Source organism: Heptranchias perlo, chromosome 16, assembly GCF_035084215.1.
Source record: "Heptranchias perlo isolate sHepPer1 chromosome 16, sHepPer1.hap1, whole genome shotgun sequence".
Lineage (NCBI taxonomy): Eukaryota > Metazoa > Chordata > Chondrichthyes > Hexanchiformes > Hexanchidae > Heptranchias > Heptranchias perlo.
In genome coordinates, this window is record NC_090340.1 from 43855998 (window position 1) to 43878935 (window position 22938).

Here is a 22938-nt window from a genome sequence, read left to right on the forward strand (position 1 = left end):
AATGGGACTTGAACCCACAACCTTCTGACTCAGAGGCAAGAGTGCTACCACCGAGCTAAGGCTAACACCCTGAACACTGTTTGAAGCAACTCAGGAGAAAAATCACAGGGACATTTTAAAAAATTGTGTTTTTTTCTCATTTTCTTTGCACACTTTTGTTCATTAGCTATAAAAATATTGGAGGTGGGAAGAAAAGGTGTTGGACTGAGCGGGGCGGCTGAGGGGAGAGGTCATATGACAAGACCTATAGGAATACATCCAACCAGAGTTGACAACCCTACCCCCACCCTAGTGTTACTAAATGGCAGGTATCTACCCTTAATCTGGTACGCTTGCTTACTGTTTTGCTGTATGTTCTGGCATTTAAAAAGGTAAGAAATAAAAATTGAGTAGAAAAGGAATATATAGTGATGATCAAGACCATTATTTTACAGTTTTCACAGAAAAATTGACCGCATCACAGAACTGGATCTACAAAACATCAGTAAAAAGCCTGATGGTGCAATTTGAATCATTCAGTCACCATAAATCATTTTCCTTGATAATACATTGTGCATTATATGGTACAATACCCCTGTTATTCACCATGAGCAATACCAGAGTAGATCTGCGGGTATATATTTTTTAAAAAGTCTTGGATCAAGTGCAACAGACTTCAAGTATCATACTTTTCTGTGTGCAAATTTTGAGTTACAGAATCATGGTAGCTCACTGAGTACTTTACACAGTCCTGCATGATATCAGCCACTAGCTGTACATTGATAGAGTGGTATCCTTTTCTATTTACAAATGTTTCTGGCTTATGTTCCAGTGCCCTGATAACCATGTGTGTACAGTCATTCATGTCCTGCATGCGAGGGAAGCCAACCACTGCTACAAAGCCACAAGTTCTCTCCCGTTGACTGCTGAGGTCAGTGGGGAAGTTGATGTACTGCTCGGCCATGGTAAAGAGGGCATTGGTCATCTGCTTCATGCAGCTGTGAACTGCAGACTGGGAGATGTGGCTGATGTCCACTGTAGCAGACTGAAAGGCTCCTGAGGTGTAAAAATTCAGGGCTGTGGTGACTTTGAGGGTGTTATGGTATGCCCCCCACTAACCCCCCCCACCCCAGTCCAGAGACAGCCTGGTGTAAATTGACACAATGTAAATTTTAGATGGTGTTGGTGCGTTTTCGAGGAAGGGCATTGGGACTCTATTTTTCTATCTCCAGTCCTTCTCAGACTAATGGTCTCCACATGCTGTGCATTACCTGTGGTCCGAAAGGTGGTCAGGTGATTTAATCCAAGGTACATGAGTGCCACATGGGACCATCTTTCCTCTGCTCGCCCCCCCCTCCTTTCCCAGTGTGGAAACGACTGCCCTCTTCCACTGACACACCTCAAAGAACGGAAACAGCATGTGGTCTTTATAGCTGCAGACATGGTATTCCACCAAATTGTGACACATGGTGCTGAAGCCCCAACAAGCCATGTCGTGGAGCCGCCCTGCATTACTTTCTTTTTAAATATATATATTTAAATATATGTTTTGTCCAATGCTGTTGGGCTGTGACGTTTTGGTGGAAGTGGTCAAGGAAACTATGAAGGTGATGAACTCACTGATTTTCATTAAAAATGTCACCTGCTTTACTGTAAAAAATAAAATTACCATAGTCCTATTCACCTCAGTGGGTTTGTCATCTGTTGGCAAATCTGACTCAGACAGCTATGCACCATCTGTCTTTAGCATTCATAGGCTGGAAAATATTTGACCAATCTTTCTCTTTCTGAAAGAAATATAGGCAGATATTCCCTTCTATACAAATCAGTTACCATGGGGATTGTTACAAGTATTGCTGCAATTTGTTTTGTTGTAAATATGCAGGTATCCACAAATATTTCTTAATCTAATGTAAATCCTGGATATTTGTCCTCATGTTTCAGGAGACTATTTCCTGGTCGTTCAGGCCCCTCAATGGAGAGGGATTGCACTGGCTTGTTCCGGTGGGTTTCACTGCCTGCCCTTCGTTGCCAGGGAGTTGTTTACCTGTTGCTATGGTAGCGGTGCACGATTCTCGCGATGCTTTGACTCTGGAAAAGAGGCCGGGGGCCGGGGGGTGTTTCTTCCAGCTGGTCCAAGGTAACTTTGGCGGAAGAGTCGCGAAAGTCCCGGGAAAACAGGGCGTGTAGCCTTTCACGCCCCGATTTCTCGAAACTTTCCCCGACTCTTCCGTCGTAGTTACGGCGGACGAGCGTGTCGGAAATTCACCCCCCACCCGGTGTCTCGCGGTGTTTGGTTGCTGTGCTCTCGCGATGTTTCCATGGTGCTGTCGATAAACAGACGGTTTGGTCTGTCCGGTCTGAGCAGCAACGCCAAGATGGTGAGTGTCGGTGTGGAGCTGATATATTAAAATAAACGGGCACAGACTCGGCTCTAAGGATAAGCTGGAGTCTGTCCTCTGGATCTGGATGGGGAGGGGAGGGGAGCAGCAACAGATTTACACTCCCCTCCCCTCCCCTGAAGGCACTGACTCCTGGCTGGATTTGCCAGCCCAGACAGTGATTGCCAGCAGGCTGTGCCACAAAGAAGGTATCAGCGACCTATGGAGCTAATTCTGTTCTCACCTGATGTCCACACATTTATACTTTCCAGCAGGAGGAATCCAGGCTGTTCCTGCTCCCCTCTGCCCCAGGCACTAGTAATGAACTAACTTGCCCTAGTTGAGATTACCTGACTCAACATAGATTAGATGTTTCCACATCGTTCACCCGAGGAAGGAGGCAGCCTCCGAAAGCTTGTGAATTTAAAATAAAATTGCTGGACTATAACTTGGTGTTGTAAAATTGTTTACAACATAGATTAGAACAGCGATTTGACCTTTTTTGTGTTTAATTCACAAGATTGGAAGATGTAGTAATACGTGAAAGGTGTCAAAAGATGTAGAACTGACAAAAAAGATGGAAATTTTTATGTGGTTAGAGTACGTCAGGGGACAATACCCATCTTTTTACCATCTACTGACCCACTAACAAAATTATGTTTTGAAATGTGAAATTTCAGAATGCAATTTTGTTGGGTTGTTAACAGGCATTCTCCTGTTTTTCATTTAAAGAGGAATTTCACCATGGTATTGTTAAAAGTGCACTGAAACAACACAAAGTTAGCAACAGAGGCTTAATTTTTGATGTATGTATAAACTGCTGAAATGTACCTGTTAAAAAAATGTGATTTCACCCCATACATCAATTTGGCAATGCCGGTGAGAGAATGTATTAAATTGTAGCTATCTGAAAAATTAAGGGGTTAAAATTAAAAAGTTGAAGGAACAATGTACCCCAGGATCCCAACCAGAGTTTCCACTTTGCATCTCCTAAGGTTTCATCCCATATCTCAGACAAGTTTTGGTACACACTGGTTCACAGTCACATCACATGTAACTCCTGCTGCCTTGGACGGTGTGGGGGAAACGTGACTAAATGAGTTAAGAAAGAAGGAATTTCCATTTTATCACATCTCTCTGGACACTCCAAAACACTTTATATGTTATGTTGCTATATAGGTTAATGTGGCAGCCATTTTGCACACTGCAAAATTCCCACGACCAGCAATGGGATAAATCACCAGTTAATCTGTTTTTGGTGATGTTTGTTGGAAGATACAAGGTCGATGTAGCATTCTCTCAGTACTACACTGAATTGTCAGCCTAGATTATGAGCTCAAGCCTTAAAATTGGACTTGAGCTCCCAACCTTCTGGCACAGAGGCGAAGAGTGCTACCAACAGAGTCAAGCTGGCACTTGTTATGGTATTTTGGTATCGATCCTTTCTGTAAAATAAAAACCATCTGGAAGAATGAGTACTTAAAATTACTTTTAATAAAAAGATACAATTCTTAATTAAGTATTACTGTAAAGGAAATGCTATAAAGGTTAGAAGTTTAATTGTGTATTGGGATATGTAAAAGTTTTGAATGATGGAATTTACAGAGTTTTTAATGAGAAAAATATTTTAACACCATTATATTTCCTTGTGTTAATTCCCCTTAGTTTATTTGTATCTCTGATAAAGACAAGATCTGGACGCTGCATTTTTATTTAATGTAATTTTTATGTACCTAAAGTCTTACTGAGTTTTTAAAAAATCCTCTTTAAAATTTTGGGATATTGTTACTACGACTCAGCCGATTCCCCCTTCTTCCTTTATCTTAGTCTCCAGATAGAGGGACAGAAGCAAAACTGAGCCTATTGTGTCTGTCACTGTACCAGAAATTGATATGAAAACAGGGTCAGCCTGCAAATGGGAAATTCCTTGTGCACATTGAAAATTGTTAACTTGGTTGAGCAAAAGATTTTGCGTCTCCATTAGTAATTAAAAATGTATATGCACTATTATTTTAGAAAATTCTTGGTAGTACAACATTAACCAGTCTGCTGCCAAAAATGTGAAGTGAAGCAACACTGCTCAAACAAAATAGTATCAGTGGTAAACTGACCTCTGAGGAAACACAGTATATTCTCGGTCCTAGAGAGAACAATACCAATCTTACTGAGGTTTCATTAGCTTTAGTTGTTTATAGCAAAAAAAAATGTAATAGTAACAAAAGTTTTCCATTTAACAGCCACCCAAAAAGAAAGGAGGGAAAGGAGGCAAGAAAGCAAAAACACCAACAGTGGTCGATGGAATTTCTACAGATGCAATGTCTAAGGAGCAGGTAAAATTCTTCTGAGCTGTGAAAATTAAGATATATATGAACTGTCTCTGTGGCGCAATCGGTCAGCATGTTTGGCTGTTAACAGAAAGGTTGGTGGTTCGAGCCCATCCAGGGACAGGAGCTTTGAATTTAAAAGATCCAGAGGAGAGATGAGGAGAATTTATTTTACGCAGTGAGTTATGATGATCTGGAATGCAATGCCTGAAAGAGTGGTGGAAGCAGATACAATAGTAACTTTCAAAAGGGAATTTGGTAAATACTTGAAAAGGAAAAATTTGCAGGGCTACGGGGAAAGAGCAGAGGTGTGTGGGACTATTGGATAGCTCTTTCAAAGAGCATGCACGATGGGCCGAATGGCCTCCTTCTGTGCTGTATGATTCTATATCTGTGGAGTACTTCATTGTTCAAGGGTTTCAGCTGAAAAACTAATTATTCATATTTGACCGTACACAGTTGGAGGAACACATTGTTAGGCTGCGTGAAGAGCTCGATAGGGAACGAGAAGAACGGAACTACTTTCAGCTTGAGCGTGATAAAATTCACACTTTCTGGGAGATCACAAAGCGGCAGCTGGAGGAGAGGAAGTCAGAATTAAGAAACAAAGACCGAGAAATGGAGGATGCAGAGGAACGACACCAGGTGGAAATTAAGGTAATGGGCCTAATTCAGCAAGATAATTGGAAAATTAACACATAAGAATAGGTAGGCCATTCAACCCCTCCAACCTGTTCAGCCATTCAATTAGATCATGGCTGATATGTACCTCAATTCCATTTACCTGCCTTTGTTTCATATCCCTTGATACCCTCACCTAACAAAACTTTATTGATCTCAGTCTTGAAAATTTCAGTTGACCCTGCACCCACAGCCTTTTGGGGTAGCTAGATCTAGATTTCCACTATACTAAAAAAGTGTTTCCTGATTTCACTTCTAATTGGCCTAGCTCTAATTTTAAGATTATGTCCTCTTGTTTTGGATTTCCCCCATCAGTGGAAATAGTTTCTCTGTATTTACCCTATCATATTCCTTTATCATTTTAAACACCTCGATTAAATCAACCCCCTAAACCCAAGGAAATACAAGCCAAGTTTATGCAACCTGTTTAAACCCTGATATCACTCTTTCCTGAGGTTTGGTGCCCAACACTGTGATGCAGTATTCCAGATGGGTCTAACTAAGGCTCTGTACAACTGAAGCATCACTTCCTCACTTTTGAATTCCAACTCCCTTGAGATAGAGGCTAACGTTTCATTAGCCATTTTGATTAGTTTTTGTACCTGTGCACAGGTTTTTAGTGATTTGTGTACATGGTCACCTAAATACCTTTGCTCCTCCACAGCTCCTAATCTCTCACCATTGGAAAAAATATTCCGAATTGACTTTCCCAGATCTAAAGTAGATGACCTCACACTTCCCCACATTAAATTCCATCTGCTACAGTTTTACCCACTCACTAAGTTGGTCTTTAACATAAGTAGTTTATGTGCATGGGTGAATTTTCAGAGATGATGGGAGATTTAATAGACTAAAAGCAACTAGTTTATTAGAAATTTCAATTTTTCCTATAACTTGCATTTCTGCCCCACACATTCCAAAACCAAGAGGGATGTTGGGCACAATCAGTACTGCTTTTTATTTATGCCCCAGGAAGTTCATCAGAGCTGGAAAAAAAATCCACGATTGACTGAGAAATAGTGGGGCTTCTCGAGGAAGAAAATATTTCTAGTAAGTAGGATTTTTTTCTAAATTGCAAATCATTTTCAAGTTCCCTTATGATGGTTTATGTTTTCTTCTTTCCACAGGTCTACAAGCAGAAAGTCAAACACCTATTGTATGAACACCAGAATAACCTCGCAGAGTTGAAGGCAGAGACTACAGTGGCCAAGAAACTGGAGCAAAAAGAGCATCGTGACCAGGAGGCTGATCTACTAAATGATACGAGAAACTTAAAAGTGGAACTGAAGGAACAAGAGCTCTCCAATGAAAACATGGTGAAAACCCTGAAACTGGTACGTCCATGTAGGGACAAAGATGAAGTCAGCTTAATACAAGGTGCTACTACTGCTTTAACTGTAAAATTAGGGGTGAAGTAGTGGATATTAGCTACCTCGATTTCAGAAAGGTTTTGACACTGTCCCACATAACAGCCTAATTCACAAAGTGCGTGCCAATGGATAGATGGCAAAGTATTAGGCTGGATTCGTGCGTGGGGGGGGGGGTATCAGAGTGGAAGCTACTTGACATAGGCGTTCTATAGGAGTCGATATTGGAGTCACTGTTTTTGATTTTTATAAATGACTTGGAAGATGAAATATTGTCCAAGGTGTCTAAGTTTGAAAATGACACCAAATTGGATGTAGTTGGCTAATGACGCTAACCAATGTATGATAATCCAAAGGGAAATGGACAGAGAGGTTGAGAGATGGAATTCAGCACTGTAACATGAGAGTAGGTAGAAGAATTGTAAATGTGTACTACATATTAATCGGTACCTTGCTTGAGGTAACAGAGCAAGAAAAAGATTGAGAGTTTTGGTGAACAGATAATTAAAAATGTTGGTTCAGTGCTGGTAGACAACTTGGCATGTATAGCTAAGCATGTGACACAAGTCAAAGGTGATTTTAACTGCATCTGGAGTAGTGTTTGGTTTTGGTCTACATATTATAGAAAACATATAATGTTATTGGCGGGAATCCAAAGGAGGGCTACAAGGCTGCTTCTTGAACTTAGAGAGTTGGGATATGATAGAAGCTTGTCCATCCTGGGTCTTTACTGTCCTGAGTGGAACATAATTGGGGTGGACCAAATTTTTTGGTGAATATTGAGAAATTAGATCCAGGAAAGTTCTTAAGTTGAGTGGAGGATTCGAGTTTAAAGTGAAGGTTGTCAAAAGAAAATGAAAGTCTAGGCAATATTTGATTCAATAGGATGGTGATAGAAATGTGGAATACATTACCAGTAGGGTGGTGGAACAGAATAGCACAGCTGGTTTAAAAAAAGACTGGATAAATTCCTGTTAGTAAATAAGATTCAGAGCTATTAGTTCTAGAGTCACAGTAAGGAAACAGATGGGAGATTTAGACAAGTAGCCTCAATTGACCAGTGGCCTTCTCCTGCCCAAAACACTACTCTGTTACTATGATTGAATTGTGGAAACAAAAAGGTTCCTCCACTTATTTTAATTCTTCTGTGCCAAGTACCATTCCTTCAACAAACTACAGGGGGTGATAATGTTTTATATTTAATTTTAACACTACTCCAGTACTTTGTACTACAACAAGTAATTAGATCCAGACAGAACAAGTGAAGGTAGCTACATTAATAGTTTCTCCAAAATATTGCATTTTGACAAGAACAGGCTTCTGAAGAACTGCAAGGTACTTTTAGTTAATAGATAAAATGAGAAAACTGGAAATCTGAAATAAAAAGAGAAAATGCTGGAAACGTACAGCAGGTCTATCGGCAAGTGTTGACCCTTCTATCAGAGCTCTGATGAGTTTTTAATGAAGACTTGTTTCATATTCACTACAGAAAAATGATGAAGAGATTACAAGATTGTGGAATGACTTTGAAAAACAAACAGAAGGTTAGTCTGACTTTTGTCTGTTTGTAGAAAAATCCTAAAATGAAAACTGTTATAATCACATCTAGTAATTCTGATCCCCCACCAAAATACAAAAGTCCATTTGAAGGACTTGGGTGTGAGTCTTAAATTGCCAATGAAAGAGAAGGAATTCTGTTAGTACAATCGAAAGCTGCTAAGGCAAAAGACAAGAGAATATATAAGCGATAACCAAGAAGAGATAATAATAACACATAGAGTATTGTATGCCAGGGAATAAGACACATAGAAGGAGATTTTGAGGCCTCTTGCCCAGTGGAAATGGGTGGTAGTGCCTCGAAAATGACATTGCCCCGTTCTTGCCGATTGTGTGGTCAATGCTATCGTCCTTGGGGCTTATCGCGGGGCAGCCGGAGCGCCACCTGTATCAGGCTGTAGACCCTTTTAATATGCAAATCGGGATCCTATGACACCCATGGGACCCCAATTGCCATTTTAAAACTTAACTGGGCGAAGCACGCGCTGTGCCGCTCTGCACAGTTTCAGCTGGTGAAGCAGCTTAGGATGCAAGTTGTAATCTATTTTTGTGGATTTGGTAGGACCAGGAGTGATTTCTGGGCTTCATAAAAACAACCAGTGCCACTGCCACACCCCCGGGTCACTCTCTCCTGAGAATGGACCAAAACCCCCCCCCTCCCCACGTGGACCGGACCTACCATTACCCAGAGGCTGTGGCAGCCTGGAGCCAGCAGGCTGACCCATGCTGCTTGTTTTCTCCCTCACGGTCCGCCGACCATGTGTTAATGAAGCCCGGCCCTTAAAATGGACCAGATCTTCCGGCCACCTGAAAACCACATAAAGGGAATATCTACCCTATGTACTGATGCAGGGGGTAGTCACTTTCTGTACAATGTAATTATGTTTCTTATTTGCGGGAGACACTTTTTCCAACTCACTGAGTATGTGTCTTTCATAGGAATAGGAGTTGGCCATTCAGCCCCCTCAATCCTGTTCTGCTATTCAGTCAGATCATGGCTGACCTGTACCTCAACTCCATTTACCTGCCCTTAATCCATATCCCTTTATACCCTTACCTAACATAAAATCCATCAATCTCAGTCTTGAAAATGTCAATGAACCCAGCATCCACAATCTTTTGGGGGGAGAGTTCTATTTTTTCTCTACCACTTGTGTGAAAAAGTGCCTCCTGATTTCACTCCTCAATGGTCTAGCTCTAATTTAAGATTGTGCCCCCTTGTTCTGGATTCCCCTACCAGTGGAAATAATTTCTCTACATCTACCCTATCTCATCCATTTGTCATTTTAAACACCTTGATTCGATCACCTCTCAACTTCTAAACTCAAAGAATACAAGTCAAGTTTGTGCAACCTGTACTCTTAATTTAACCCTTTAAGGCCCAGTACCATTCTTGTGAATTTACACTGTTCCCTTCTAAGATCAATACATCCTTCCTGAGGTGCGGTGCATGAACACCTAAATCTCTTTGCTCCTCCACAGTTTCTAGTTTTTCACCATTAAGAAAACATTCCGATTTGTCTTTGTTGGATCTAAGTGGATGACCTTACGTTCCACACATTGAACTCCATTTGCCACAGTTTCGTACACTCACTTAATCTATCTGTGTGTCTTTGTAACTTCCTGGTCCCATCTGCACAACTTACTGTGCCTCCTAACTTGGTATCATCTGCAAACTTGGATATACAACTTTCTATTCCTTCATCCAAATCATTGATATATATGATGAAAAGCTGAGGCTCTAGTACAGATCCTTGGGGAACACCACTGATCACACCCGCCAATCAGAATTTATTCCCTTTATCCCTACTTTCTGTCTCCTACCTCTTAACCAATTTCCAGCCCATGTCTTAAAGTTGCCTCCAATTCCAAGCACTTTTATTTTTGCTAATAATCTCTTGTGTAGAACCTTATCAAATGCCTTATATAGATAACATTCATAGACACTTCCTTATTCACCACCTTAGTGATCTCCTCAAAAAATTCAAATAGATTAGTCGAACATGACCTACCTTTAACCCTTTCAGATTCCGATTGGATGTTTTGGCGATTGTGGATACTTGTTTCAGCAGCTGCCTCCTGATTATATTTGGATGTTGCTACTAGTTTAGCCGTTTAGATGGTGATTATAATTGAGACAACAAAGTAAAATGAACCAAAAGAGTATATGTGAAAAGTCTTCTAATTAAATTCTACGAAAAGCCAATAATTTTTATCATATATAAAATCTGATTTGTACAACAAGTGTTAAGATTGTGACCTAGATGAATCCTTACATTGTTTGAAAAGAGTCCATTAAAGGAGACAAACATGAAACATGATGTTAAATTTGTCTGGTCTTTCTAACATCTTCTAATTAATGTTTTAGAGCTTTAGGACCCAAAATTGGTAGGATCCCACATTGCTGTTGGAAACATGGCAGGGCAGGACTTCACTCTGCCAACAAGCCAGACATCTGATCCTGTCTCAAATTCCAGGAATGGGGTCATTGAGGTGGATGACCTATGATTGTGGAGGCACCCACCCCAACGAGGAGATGGAAGATTGGAGCAGCACCACGTTGCTCTGATACGAGGCTCTTCATTTTTCAGTCATCTCTTCGGCCCATTTTTAATGTTTTCCAAACCAATGCTGGCATTCTAAGTAAATTGATCACCTCTGAGGTCGATTACCTTTGCTCACTAAAATGTTTGGGGCCTTGGGAAGGCCCTGTACAGAACTCAACAGGCATGACTTCCTCTGGGCCTAAGGAGGGTGCAATAGATGGAATTCAGAGGGTAGCTTGGGAGCGCTCCCGTACACATGCCCTCAAACCTGGCAGTAGACTTGAGGACACTTTTTCTCCTCCCATCGCAATTTGGGCTCAACTTACAGGGCGATATCCTACCAGATTTTGGGTTCCATACCAAATTCCTGGCACAGTGAGGGATCCACCCAAATTGCGCTCTCCCCCACCCCAGGAATTTCAGGCCCTATAGACCTAAGTGAAATGACATTTTTAACTGAATTATACAATTTCTACAGTGAAGGAACTAGTTTTTTTTTCTTTTGTTCTGGATATTGCAGTGTATGCATGATTGATCTATTTAACTTTGAGAAATTCCTTCTAACTGTGCCTTTGCCACACTCAGATATTGAAGCCAAATATCAGAAGAAGATGGACGTGCTGCGTGAAGAGATGGAATTGAAAAGAAAAACAGAAATTCATGAAATTGAAGAAAGAAAGAATGGTCAGATCAACGCACTGATGAAAAACCATGAAAAAGCCTTCAGTGATATCAAAAATTACTACAATGACATTACTCTTAACAACCTTGCACTCATTAACTCATTGAAGGTTAGAGTGTTCCATGTTATTAAACAGATATGCTGTAGATGATAGTACAAGTAAAATCACAGCTGTTTCTCACTTTGCTGAGTGAAATAATAATTACGTTTCTACAAGGGGACTGAATACTGTACACTTGTCAACTCTGGGAGCTGAGTTTAAATCAAGCCCAGTTTGATGGGATGAAAAGCTCTTCTTTTGTGGTGGCTGTAAGCCCCTATGAGAAATGGGTTGGGATAGATTTGGCCTAATTTGTAGGGATATGGGTTTAGGGCATAAAGCTGTTCACAATTGTCTAAGAATTGTCAATTTTGTACAGAGAGATAATAAGGTGTGGGAAATGGAGGGGCTGCTCCTTTGAGACTGGGCATAGAGGACATTTTTGGGGCGGAATAGAGAGAGCTAAACTATTCTATGTATGGGTGCTCCCAGACTACCCTGTAAATTCCATCCATATAATAGATATTAATAAGAACATACAAATGTATATTAATGTTTTTTTTATTTCTTGTGGTTGATTTACTCCAACATATTAACTCTTGATTTTTGTGAGCAGGGTGTCTAATGGCCAGCTCTGATCTTCAGATTTTGCTCTAATTCCTTAGGAACAAGTGGAAGAGATGAAGTGGAAAGAAGAACGACAGGAGAAGGAAATGGCTGAGCTACAGTCTCAGAACAGGCATCTGACAATCCCACTACAGAAGGCACGGGAAGATGTGGCACAACGTAGTAAACAATTAGCTAACTATGAGCAGGATAAAGGTTTTCTTACAGTAAGTGTCTTAGTAGCTAGATGATGCGTACACCAATTTGGCACTTACTGACCTCATTGGTTTTGGCACTGTTTTAGTTTTGCTACCAATAATTTTTCTTTAATCATTGGTTGTAAATTTTATTTGGTGCATATGCTGATATGTAGTGTAATGTACTATAATTTTAAATTTCCCCTACTGCTCTGCTAAAAGAGAATTTAATATCATTGTGTCCATGAACACTAATTTTACCTTAGTAACTTAAATACTTCAGTGATTTTGACCAAACTTCATAAACAACTTGTGTGAAACTGTTCTGAAATGGGTGTGCTCGTACCAGTCTGAATCTTGCAATCTGTGAGAGGGATACATTTTCTCACCATTGAAAAATACTTCATCAGATTTAACCAAACATCTCAAAAATCCTGCCCTTTTTAAATAAACACTGGGTTCCTTTCACAGGCTTGTGTTCCCTGATTTAATTTACAGTTTTACCAGATTTTAACTAGACATGGTGTTATTTGTAAAATGAACATACTTGGAGGCAGTCGATGTCTGTAAAAAAAAACTTATGCCACTTTTTATTTTATATTATTTCTTGGGATGTGGATGTCACTGGCAAGGTTGACATTTATTGCCCATCCCTAGTTGGCCTGAGAAAGTGGTGCTGGGCTGCCTTCTTGAAATACTGCAGTCCATTTGGTGAAGGTATTCCCACAAAGCTGTTAGGTAGGGAGTTCCAGAATTTTGATCAAACAACAATGAAGGAACGGTAATACACCTCCGATAATGTGTGAGGAGCTCGTGGACTTCGTTGTCAGTAAGATTGAGACCATCCGTTCAGATGCCTCTGCCCCATCCCTCCCTTCCCCTTTCCCACCAAGCCAAGATTCCCCCAAGGATCTCCCCTGTCCTAGCCTCGAAGCCATATCTTTCTCTAGTTTCTCTCCTATCTCCCCTCAGGCCCTCACTGAGGTCATCTTGTCCATGAGACCCACCTCTTGCTTGCTCAACCCTATTCCTACTAATCTGCTGACCACCCAACTTCTCTTCCTAGCCCCTGTGCTAGCTGATATTATAAATGGTTCCCTTTCCTCGGGTCGGTCCTCTCCCTCTCAAATCTGCCATCATTACCCCTTTCCTAAAAAAACCTATTCTTAACCCCATTGCTCCTGCAAACTACTGTCCCAACTCCAACCTCCTTTTCCTCTGCAAAGTCCTTGAACGTGTTGTTGTCTCCCAAATCTATGTCCATCTTTCCCGCAACTTCATGTTTGAACCTCTCAAATCAGTGTTCCTCCTCTGCCACAGCACTGAAACAGCCCTAATCAAAGTCACAAATGACATCCTCTGTGTCTGTGACCATGATTCACTATCCCTCCTCATCCTCTTGACCTGACTGCAGTCTTTGACACGGTTGATCACGCTATCCTCCCCCAACGCCTCTCCTCCATTGTCCAACTGAGTGGGCCTGGTTCCATTCCTACCTATCCAGTCATAGCCAGATAATCTCCTGAAATGGCTTCTCTTCCCAGCTCCACACTGTTGCCTCTGGAGTCCCCCAAGGATCTATCCTTGGCCCTCTCCTATTGCTCATCTACATGCTAGCCCTCGGCGATATTATCTGAAGACATGAAATCAGGTTCCACATGTACACTGCTGACACCCAGCCCTGCCTCACCATCTCTCGACCCCTCCACTGTGCCTACGTCGCCACTATCTCAGGCTGAACCAGACTGTTCGCAACTTCCGTGTCCGATTTGACCATGAGCTGAGCTTCTGACCTCGTATCCTCTCCAGCACAAAGACCGCCTACTTTCATCTCCCGTAACATCGCTCGTCTCTGCCCCTTTGTTGCTGAAACTGTTATCCATGCTTTTGTTACTACCAGACTCGACTATTCCAATCCTCTCCTTGTTGGCCTCCCATCTTTCACCCTCCATAAACTTGAGCTCACCCAAAACTCTGCTCCCGTATCCTAACCACGCAACAAGTCCCACTCGCTGACCTATATTGGCTCCCAGTCCAACAATGCCTTGATTTTAAAATTGTCACCCTTGTGTTCGAATCTATCCATGGTCTCTCACCCCTTCCTATTTCTGTAACCTTCTCGAGCCCTATTACCCTCCAACTCTCGCCTCTGCATCTCCCACTTCCTTTGCCTTTACCGTATGGCGACCACACCATCAGCTGTCTAGGCCTAAGCTCTGGAATTCCCTCCCTACCTTTCCACCTCTTTCCATTTTAAGACCCTCCTTAAAATCTACCTCTTTGACCAAGCTTTTACTCACCCATCCTAATATCTCCTTCTTTAGATAAGTGTCAATTTTTGTCAGATTACCCTGCTGTGAAGCACTTGGGATGTTTTACCTCACTAAAGGTGCAATATAAATTCAAGTTGTTGTTATATGTCCAAGTTTGGATGGTGTGTGACTTGGAGGGAAACTTGGAGGTGATGGTGTTCCCATACATCTGCTGTCCTTGTCCTTCCAGATGGTGAAAGCTGCGGGTTTTGGAGGAGCTGCGGAAGAAGCCTTGGCGAGTTGCTACAGTGCAACCTGTAGATAGTATGCGCTGCAGCCACAGTATGTTGGTGGAGGGAGTGGATGTTTAGGCTAGGGGATGAGGTACCAATCAAGCGGACTGCTTGGTCATGGATGGTGTCAAGCCCCCTTAAGTGTTGTTACAGCTGCACCCATCCAGGCAAGTGGAAAGTATTCCATTACACTTGTGCCTTGTAGGTGGTGGAGAGACTTTGGGGAGTCAAGAGGTGAGCCACTCGCTGCAGAATACTCAGCCTCTGACCTGCTCTGGTTGCCATGGCATTTATGTGGTTTGTCCAGTTGAGTTCCTGGTCAGTGGTAACCCCCAGGATGTTGATGATGGGGGCCTTGGCAATGGTAATGCCATTGAATGTCAAGGGGAGTGGTTAGGCCCTCTCTTGTTGAAGATGATCATTGCCTGGCTCTTGGGTATCTCAACAACTTTTTTTTTCTGCTTCAGTGATCATCTTCTTGTACCTTGGGTTCCTTTTTGAAAGTGGCTATGCTGGAAATTATCTATCTGTGAATTGGATTGGACCTGAAATACATTCTAGCCTGTCAGCACTTTACAGTTGTAGTACTTGAGTATTTGGCCATGACAGAGTGTTGGGGTGGGGTGGGGAGGGGATATGTGGAGGGGTTGTTTGAGAAATGGCTCACTTTTTGTCTCAAATCTGCCAAAATGTTTGGTTGTAGTAACAATACTATTAATTTGCTATAGTGTAAATGTTAGTGCTGTATTTTTATGTGCTTTAAGGGGAGAAAAAACTATCTGAAGGCTAGCCCAATCTCCTGCTATACCCGAGTTATGGTAGGATTAGTAGTTGTGGACCTAAGCGCTTTCCAGAAGCAACGTAGCACCATCTTGTGGAGGAAAACCATGTGCAGCTAAACATGAAGTAACGTTAGTACCCAGTTATTAAAATGGCTTTGCCTTGGGTGGCTCATTCTTTGAGTTAAAGGGGAAGATGGGAGGCAACAGGCCAATGGAAAAGAACGTAACAGTTAACAGTTGAAGCCATTAAGGTGACATACAGTTTGATTTTTCTTTTCACAGCGAGCTAGAGCAAAGCTTAAAATTATGGACAAAGAAATGAAGCAGTTCAGATGGGAGCATGAAGTACTAGAGCAGCGCTTTTGCAAGGTGGGTTACAATAAAAATATTTACTAAAATGTAGCTGGCGGAATCCAAACTACAAGTGCCAAAAGCACAGTTGTGAGCTTACACACTAAGGGAGGTACCTCCCAAAAGTGCAGTAGTTGTCTTGGCTGGTTCAAGATCACGTGTTCTAATGCTGTGGTGGGATATTGCAGAGGTAATGGTTGTGACACAAGATTTGAACTGAAATTGGAACATAGGAACAGGAGTAAGCCATTCAGCCCCTCGAGCCTGCTCTGCCATTCAATTAGATCATGGCTCAACTCCAGTTACTTGCTTTAGCTCCAAATCCCTCGATGCCCTTTAACAAAAATCTATCAATCTCAGTCGTGAAAGCTCCAATTGTCCCAGCATCCACAGCCTTTTGGGGAGAGAATTCCAGATTCATGGACAATACTGGCAAGTTACTGACACTTACAGAAACACATTTGAGTCAGAGGCAAAATTTGAAGCTTAAAGCTAGAGAGATTAATAATAATGATCCTGAGGAGGAATTTCAGTAGTGGAACATATTGTGAGAGAAATTAAATGAGAAACATTTTCACAATGAGAGTACTAGGGAATCCAACATAGCTGAAGAGAGACAGCAAGACAAATGGAAAATGGTAATTTTAATAAAGGGTATGAAATTGGGACAGATGAAGTCTGTACAAGAATGATTGCTAGAGATGAAAGGAGAATAGAAAAATTGACTGATGTCATCAGTTGCATGTGAATTATATGTATATGATAAATGATAACCAACTTTTTAGCTCTCCCCCAATTATAGAGCAAGGGTATTTAACACATGTCCATTCCTGTGCTTCTTATAAAATATATCGCTAACAGGAGACTGGATGTAACAAGTGTAGCATTAGATATGATAATTTTACACAAAATAACCCGATTCTATATTCAGATTAGTGAAAGAAGTAATTTTTCTTATGACCAATTAAAAAAAAATGCCTTCCAATGTTCATTCAGTTATTCAACCATGTGAAATTCTGTTAATAGAATTGACATGGATGATTTGTTTCTGCTTAGTTTTACTCATTTCTAATGTCTTATGTGTTTTTTGAATTAAGGTTCAAGAAGAGCGAGATGAGCTGTACAGAAAATTTGCGAAAGCCATTCAGGAGGTTCAGCAGAAGACTGGCTTGAAGAATGTTATCCTTGAGCAGAAACTTTGTGTATTGTCTGACTGCCTGGAGAAGAAAGAAGCACAACTGAATGAGGTCCTCGCTGCTTCCAACCTCGACCCAACTGCACTCACTATGATCACTCGCAAACTGGAGGTATCACCACATAGTTCTGCTTTTTCTTTCTCTCTCCTTGTCATAGTGGATTGACTCCTTGTAGCTTGAAGGTTGGGGAACAATTCATGTCTCATTGGGAAACTCCTGAGTACATCCTTAAAGTAGCTACAAAACTATAACGCAAGGCTACAAACGTCCATGTATAAGTTAAGAGGATAAACAAAAAAAAAATTGTGAAATGCCAACATATTAAAATCATACCATTTTTGTGTACGTTTATTACCCCTGCATTAAAAAATCTAAAAAGTTAAGCTTTGACTTTTTAATCCTCCCACATTGTACTGGCTGACTGGATTATTGGTGACATGGTCAACCAGAAGTCAGCATCTGTCACAGCATTGTACGGCTAGGAGTGCGAGTCCAAGGCTGAGAAATTCGATTTCCGCCCAAAACAGGTACAAAGTCAGCAGAGCAGCCGCTGCACTCACCCGTTTGTGACAGCTTGAGGCCCGAACCAAATTTGGAATCGGGCCATATATAAATGTTGCCAACAAGCTGCGGGCACCCTGTTTTGCCTTGCTGGTTGTGGGAGGGTGGGAAATCAGCCTGTTCCTATGCTGAGCTGGCTGATGGGTCGGTGGGAGAAGGCGATCTGGGGGTGGGGCAGGGCAGGGCAGGGCGGGGGGGGGGGGGGGCCTCAAACAGGTGTCATTGGGCCGGAGTTTTATTGTGGACCCAGGAGGAACACACTGAAATAAAAACTCAAAATTTCCTGGGCCGTTTTTTGAGCGGCCTCCAGTGATCCCTTTAAGGATATAACTGGGTGGAGCATGCACAGTGTACTTTTCTTCTGTGGATGTCTTGAGGACGTGAAAAGCGCAATAAATGCAAGTCTCTCTTAATGAACAAAGAAATTATAACTTTGCCATGAAATATATAGATGGCTTTCTTTTTAAGGTGAAGTGAAACTGCTTATTTTGCTTCTGAAGTTTTAAACCCATATCTCGATAAAGATCTGAAATTGTTCCACCAACAGCATCTGTTTGGCACATCTATATCAGGGACTTCACTAGGAATGTGAATTAGAAGGTACATGATGAGGAGCCGTGGGATAAGTCAAAGTCACAAAGTTGGACAACTGTACAGTAATCTGGCTGGTGGTCATTGAATTTTTCATGTAATATATAAAACTGATGTAATGTTAATTTTATTTAAAAGACGTGTCCACTGAGGCTAAAGTGAGTATAAGCCAGGAGAGTTTGCTAGGGGGTGGAATGAATAAATAACTGTGTACATTGGGGATGAAATGAGTAAAACGATGACAAATGTACATTGGGATTGGGACTGCAGGGAATGGGACATGTATGGAGCAAGAAATGTTTTTGTTCATAACACTGGTAGTGGTCAACTAATTTACCGCTTGTTTTACACTTATTACTCCTCATGAACAAGTATCTTTTCATGTAACAGTATTTGCTGGCAAGAGGATAATCTTTGCTAATATTCTGATTTATTTTGGGACTGAAATCCCTGTGTCAGTATTCAAAATGTAATGAATTGATGAAATCCAAAACCTTTTACACCTCTTCCAGTAGCTGATTCAGATTCTGGAAATGATGTCAAGCTCTGATTACATTATGTAGAATGTAACAGTTCTTTTATCTGTTTGGTTCTTTCTCAGGATGTCCTGGACTCCAAGAACAACGTTATCAAGGACTTACAGTATGAGCTGGCTCGTGTTTGTAAGGTAAGATACGAGTGAAATGTGACACAGTTCTAGAGATGCATTAGATCTCAGGACACCAGTATCTTATTTTTTTCAAAGCTTAAAAAATCCACTCATCAACAAGCTTGGTATTATGATTGGGGTTTTCCTTCCTCTGTCCCTTTGACCCAGTGCACCACCTTTGGATACGCTGTCAGACAGCAATAGCTACACAGATCTTTGGACACTTGTTGATGAAAAATAAAATTGTTACTTTTTAACATTGCTCTAAGACTTTCTGGAGGATGTTCATTATTCCTCTAATTAGCAGGAGACTATTTGCTTTGTATTTGCTGTAAGAGAACCACTGTGACTAACTCCCAGCTGCAAAAGCCAGTTAGTATTAATGACCAGTACCTCAGTGGTTATTCACTAACATGTTGATAGCTAAAGCTTAATTTAAAGGGGTTGTCTGTCATCATTTTTTTTTAATTTGGAAAGGAAGATGAGCCATATGTCATTTGTGATATCCTCAAGAGATACAATGATGACACAATTTATGGCAGATCATGTTTGCAAACAAATAGCTCAGCAGATAGCATTCTTATCATAGTCAGATGTTTGTGTGTTCAAGCCTGGTTCAAGGTCTGAGCTTATATTTTAGGCTAATATGTAAATGCATTACTAAAGGTGTGCTGTACTCATGGAAGTGCCGTCCTTTGGATGATGTTAAAAATCGAGGCACATTCTGGTGGTTCAGGTGAATGTTAAAAATCCCATTGCACTATTTGAAGAGCAGGAAGATCTCCTGGTGTTGTGGCTAACATTCTCCTCTCTCAACCAACACTACCCAAAACAAATTAATGATCATTCATCTCACTCTCGTTTGTGGGGTTCTGCTGTGCTCATATTAGCTGCCAGGTTTGCCTCTGTAATAACAGCTGCTGCACTTCAAAGTAGTTCATTATATGCTTTGAGGCATTTCTTAGAAACTGGATAAGGTACTATATAAATAGAAGTCTGTCTGTTTGCCACTTTTTCATAAAGGCTGTGTCCCCTTGAAGGTATATGGTTGCAATGAAAAAGATAACTTTTAATGTAAAGCCATAAGCACATGTTTTCTATGGGATTCTGTAATAAAGTTTGACACTCTGCTTTTTACACAGGCTCACAATGACTTGCTGCGAACATATGAGGCAAAACTCACTGCATTTGGAATCCCAGTAGATGAGCTTGGATTCAAACCACTGGAGACTGCCTTTTGTGGACAAAGCATTGGTCAGGGCCCAGCTGGGCTGGTTGCTGCTCCAACATAGACCTGGGCTGTAAATTACACTTTCTAATGACATGTAGAACACTTGGTTACCAATAAATATGATTGGTAACATTCCTAATTATGATGCAATACGAAGTTCTCTGCAAACCTCCTGTTCAGGAGGCTTTTTAATATTGAAAATGAATGAAGCTTGTACATACTTTATAGTTTTGAGAACTTGTAGTGTCTTTTTAAAGCTAAGAATAAATATTTAAAATATACATTCAGAAGAAAACACATTGCCTCATCATGATAGGGTCTGATTAGATTCCTGTATACCAGAATAAGAGTTTTTTTTAATTGAGCAAAAACACAAAACCCCATGACCTTTTTTGCTGACTGTTACTATCTAATTTTTGCTGGTGATTAAACACTACCAGTCATTAAATTGTATTTGTAGATATGCAGTAATTTCTGGCTGTGTCATCTCCCTCAACTTCACTCAATGCAGCTAACATTTAAAAAAGTCCAGAAATACTTTGAACTATTAAACATGTATAATCACGTTTTGCATGCGGAGCTGTATGGCTGTTTAAAGAATACCGTTGAGGGATTAATTCCAGCTTCAGTTTCAGGTTTATTGAAAACTAACCTTAGTTAAATTCGCAAAAAAAAAGGACTTCTAACACCAGCATTGAACTATAGAGGCTTATAGGACAAAAGAACACCATTTGGGCTGTCTGTGCTGGCTCCTTGTTACAGTAATCCAAACCTAATCCTACTGCCTCAGTCTCTTCTCATAGACTTGTGCTTCAAATATTTATCCAATTTGCCATTTAAAAAATGCATTGGTCTCTGCCTCAACCTGTGGCAAATCGTTCCATACTTCAATAACCCTCTGCATAAAGAAATTTCTCCAAACCTTTCTTCTCACTCTCTTAGTAACACTTTTAAAACATGAGCCCTCATCACCGACTCGCCAACCAGAGGAAATAATCTTTCCCTATTCACGCTATCAAAACTCTTAATAATTTTAAAGGCCTATATTAAATCTTCTCTTAGCCTTCTCTGCTCTGTTGGAATAGTCTCAGTAACTCAAGTCCCTTCTCATAAATATAGTTTCCTGCCTCTGACATCATCCTAGTGAATCAATGCTGTACAGTCCCTATGGATTTAATGTCCTTTCTATAATGGGGCACCCAAAACTGCACACAGTACTCTGTTACCTAACCACAAATAGTACCACCAATTACTCAACAATCAGTATATTATTTGTCAAAACCAGAAATTATCTGAATTGTATTCTTCTGGGCATATTAACTGCCCACTACTGCTCCCAGTGCATTCAGAAATGAACATTTTCTGAAATCTTTCAAGAACTGTCTTTTGAATGCTCAAACAAAGCGAAGAGTGAGATCCCCCCACTACATGCAATCATCTATCTATATATTATTAAAAAATCTTGTATAGGGCATTCATTACCTGTCCACAAACCTCACCTCCTGTTTTTATCATTTTTGCACATGCATTTTCTATTAATATTTCCCATTCAATTTTACTATGTCAACTGTCATGATGAGTTGGAAGCTCTGGCTACCAGGTGGCTTTGTGAAGCGAGTTTCTAAATTCTGTCTTCCCAACTCCCTTATCTTGTATATGAAAATAATTGGGCCAAAAATTGCTTTCAAAAAGCAGTGAGCCTAACAGCGCTCACTGTTATTAATGGCGAAATCAAAGAGCAAGTTCCGGTGACCGTACATGCGCAATGAAACGTGGAAATCCAGAACTTGCTCTTTCTGTTTCACCAGTGATCTGTCAGCTTCGTGTTAAAGGGACTTTGCGGCTGCAAGCAATGGACCAGCGCCAACTTGCTGCACTTCCTAGCTGGAACCTAACTAATCTTGCCACAAAACAGGTATGTTGAGTTTGTTAGTTCTAAACTAAGTTTTAATAGCTGGTAAGTATTAATGACTGCCAAACAACTTTTCTGGCACTAAAAATTAACTATTGAAATGTAGAGTCTCATTACTCCTGATTTTAATAGTTTTTGGACATTTTTTTAAAAATTGGATTTACTTTTTCTGTCTTTTAATTTCACTCCTCTATCTCGCTTTCTCTATCTTATTTTATTGTACATTTACTAACCTTGTCTGGCACTTCCTGGTTGTTAGTTTGTGCTGTTTGTGAGTGAACGGCACTTCCTGGTTCTCACAGCATGGCATGCTTCAAGCTGATTGGTTGAGGGGCCTTAGAGATCCTTTCACCACTCACACAGCCTGGGAAAGAACGCTGAGGTTTTTTGAACTTGCAGTTCAAAGAAGTTGCCGCCAAAAAGAACACGTTAACTTAGTGGGCAACTTTAAATCTAATGAGTGGCGAGCAATTTCTGGCCTATATTCATTGGCTGATTGTGGGCAATGCCACAGGCAATTTACTAGTAATATATTAAAATTCTTCAGAATTCTTGTTTATCATTTAATATCATTTTGAAACACTTGGTGATGCCAGCTTGTATTACATTTAAAAGGTAACACTAATGGCTGATATCTAGGCCTTCCACCATTAGTGGTGCTGTAGTAAGTGGCACATGTCCACCTGGGTATTTTGTTCTTGCTATTTCCCAAGTCAGGTAAGTTCTTCATTTTTAATTTTATTTAAAATGTAATAATTTA

At 40.7% G+C, this 22938-nt stretch overlaps 1 protein-coding gene across 1 annotated transcript; it reads left to right on the forward strand.

Annotated features, from left to right (window-relative positions):
• The first annotated feature begins 2086 nt into the window (after window positions 1-2086).
• On the forward strand, window positions 2087-22286 carry gas8 (growth arrest-specific 8). The gene is made up of 11 exons (XM_067998038.1): window positions 2087-2360; window positions 4598-4690; window positions 5144-5341; window positions 6493-6699; window positions 8222-8276; window positions 11421-11626; window positions 12223-12390; window positions 15970-16056; window positions 17136-17345; window positions 18988-19053; window positions 20178-22286. The coding sequence occupies exons 1-11, from the start codon at window positions 2301-2303 to the stop codon at window positions 20325-20327; spliced, it is 1500 nt and encodes a 499-aa protein (XP_067854139.1). The 5' UTR covers window positions 2087-2300; the 3' UTR covers window positions 20328-22286.
• Window positions 22287-22938: the final 652 nt, after the last annotated feature.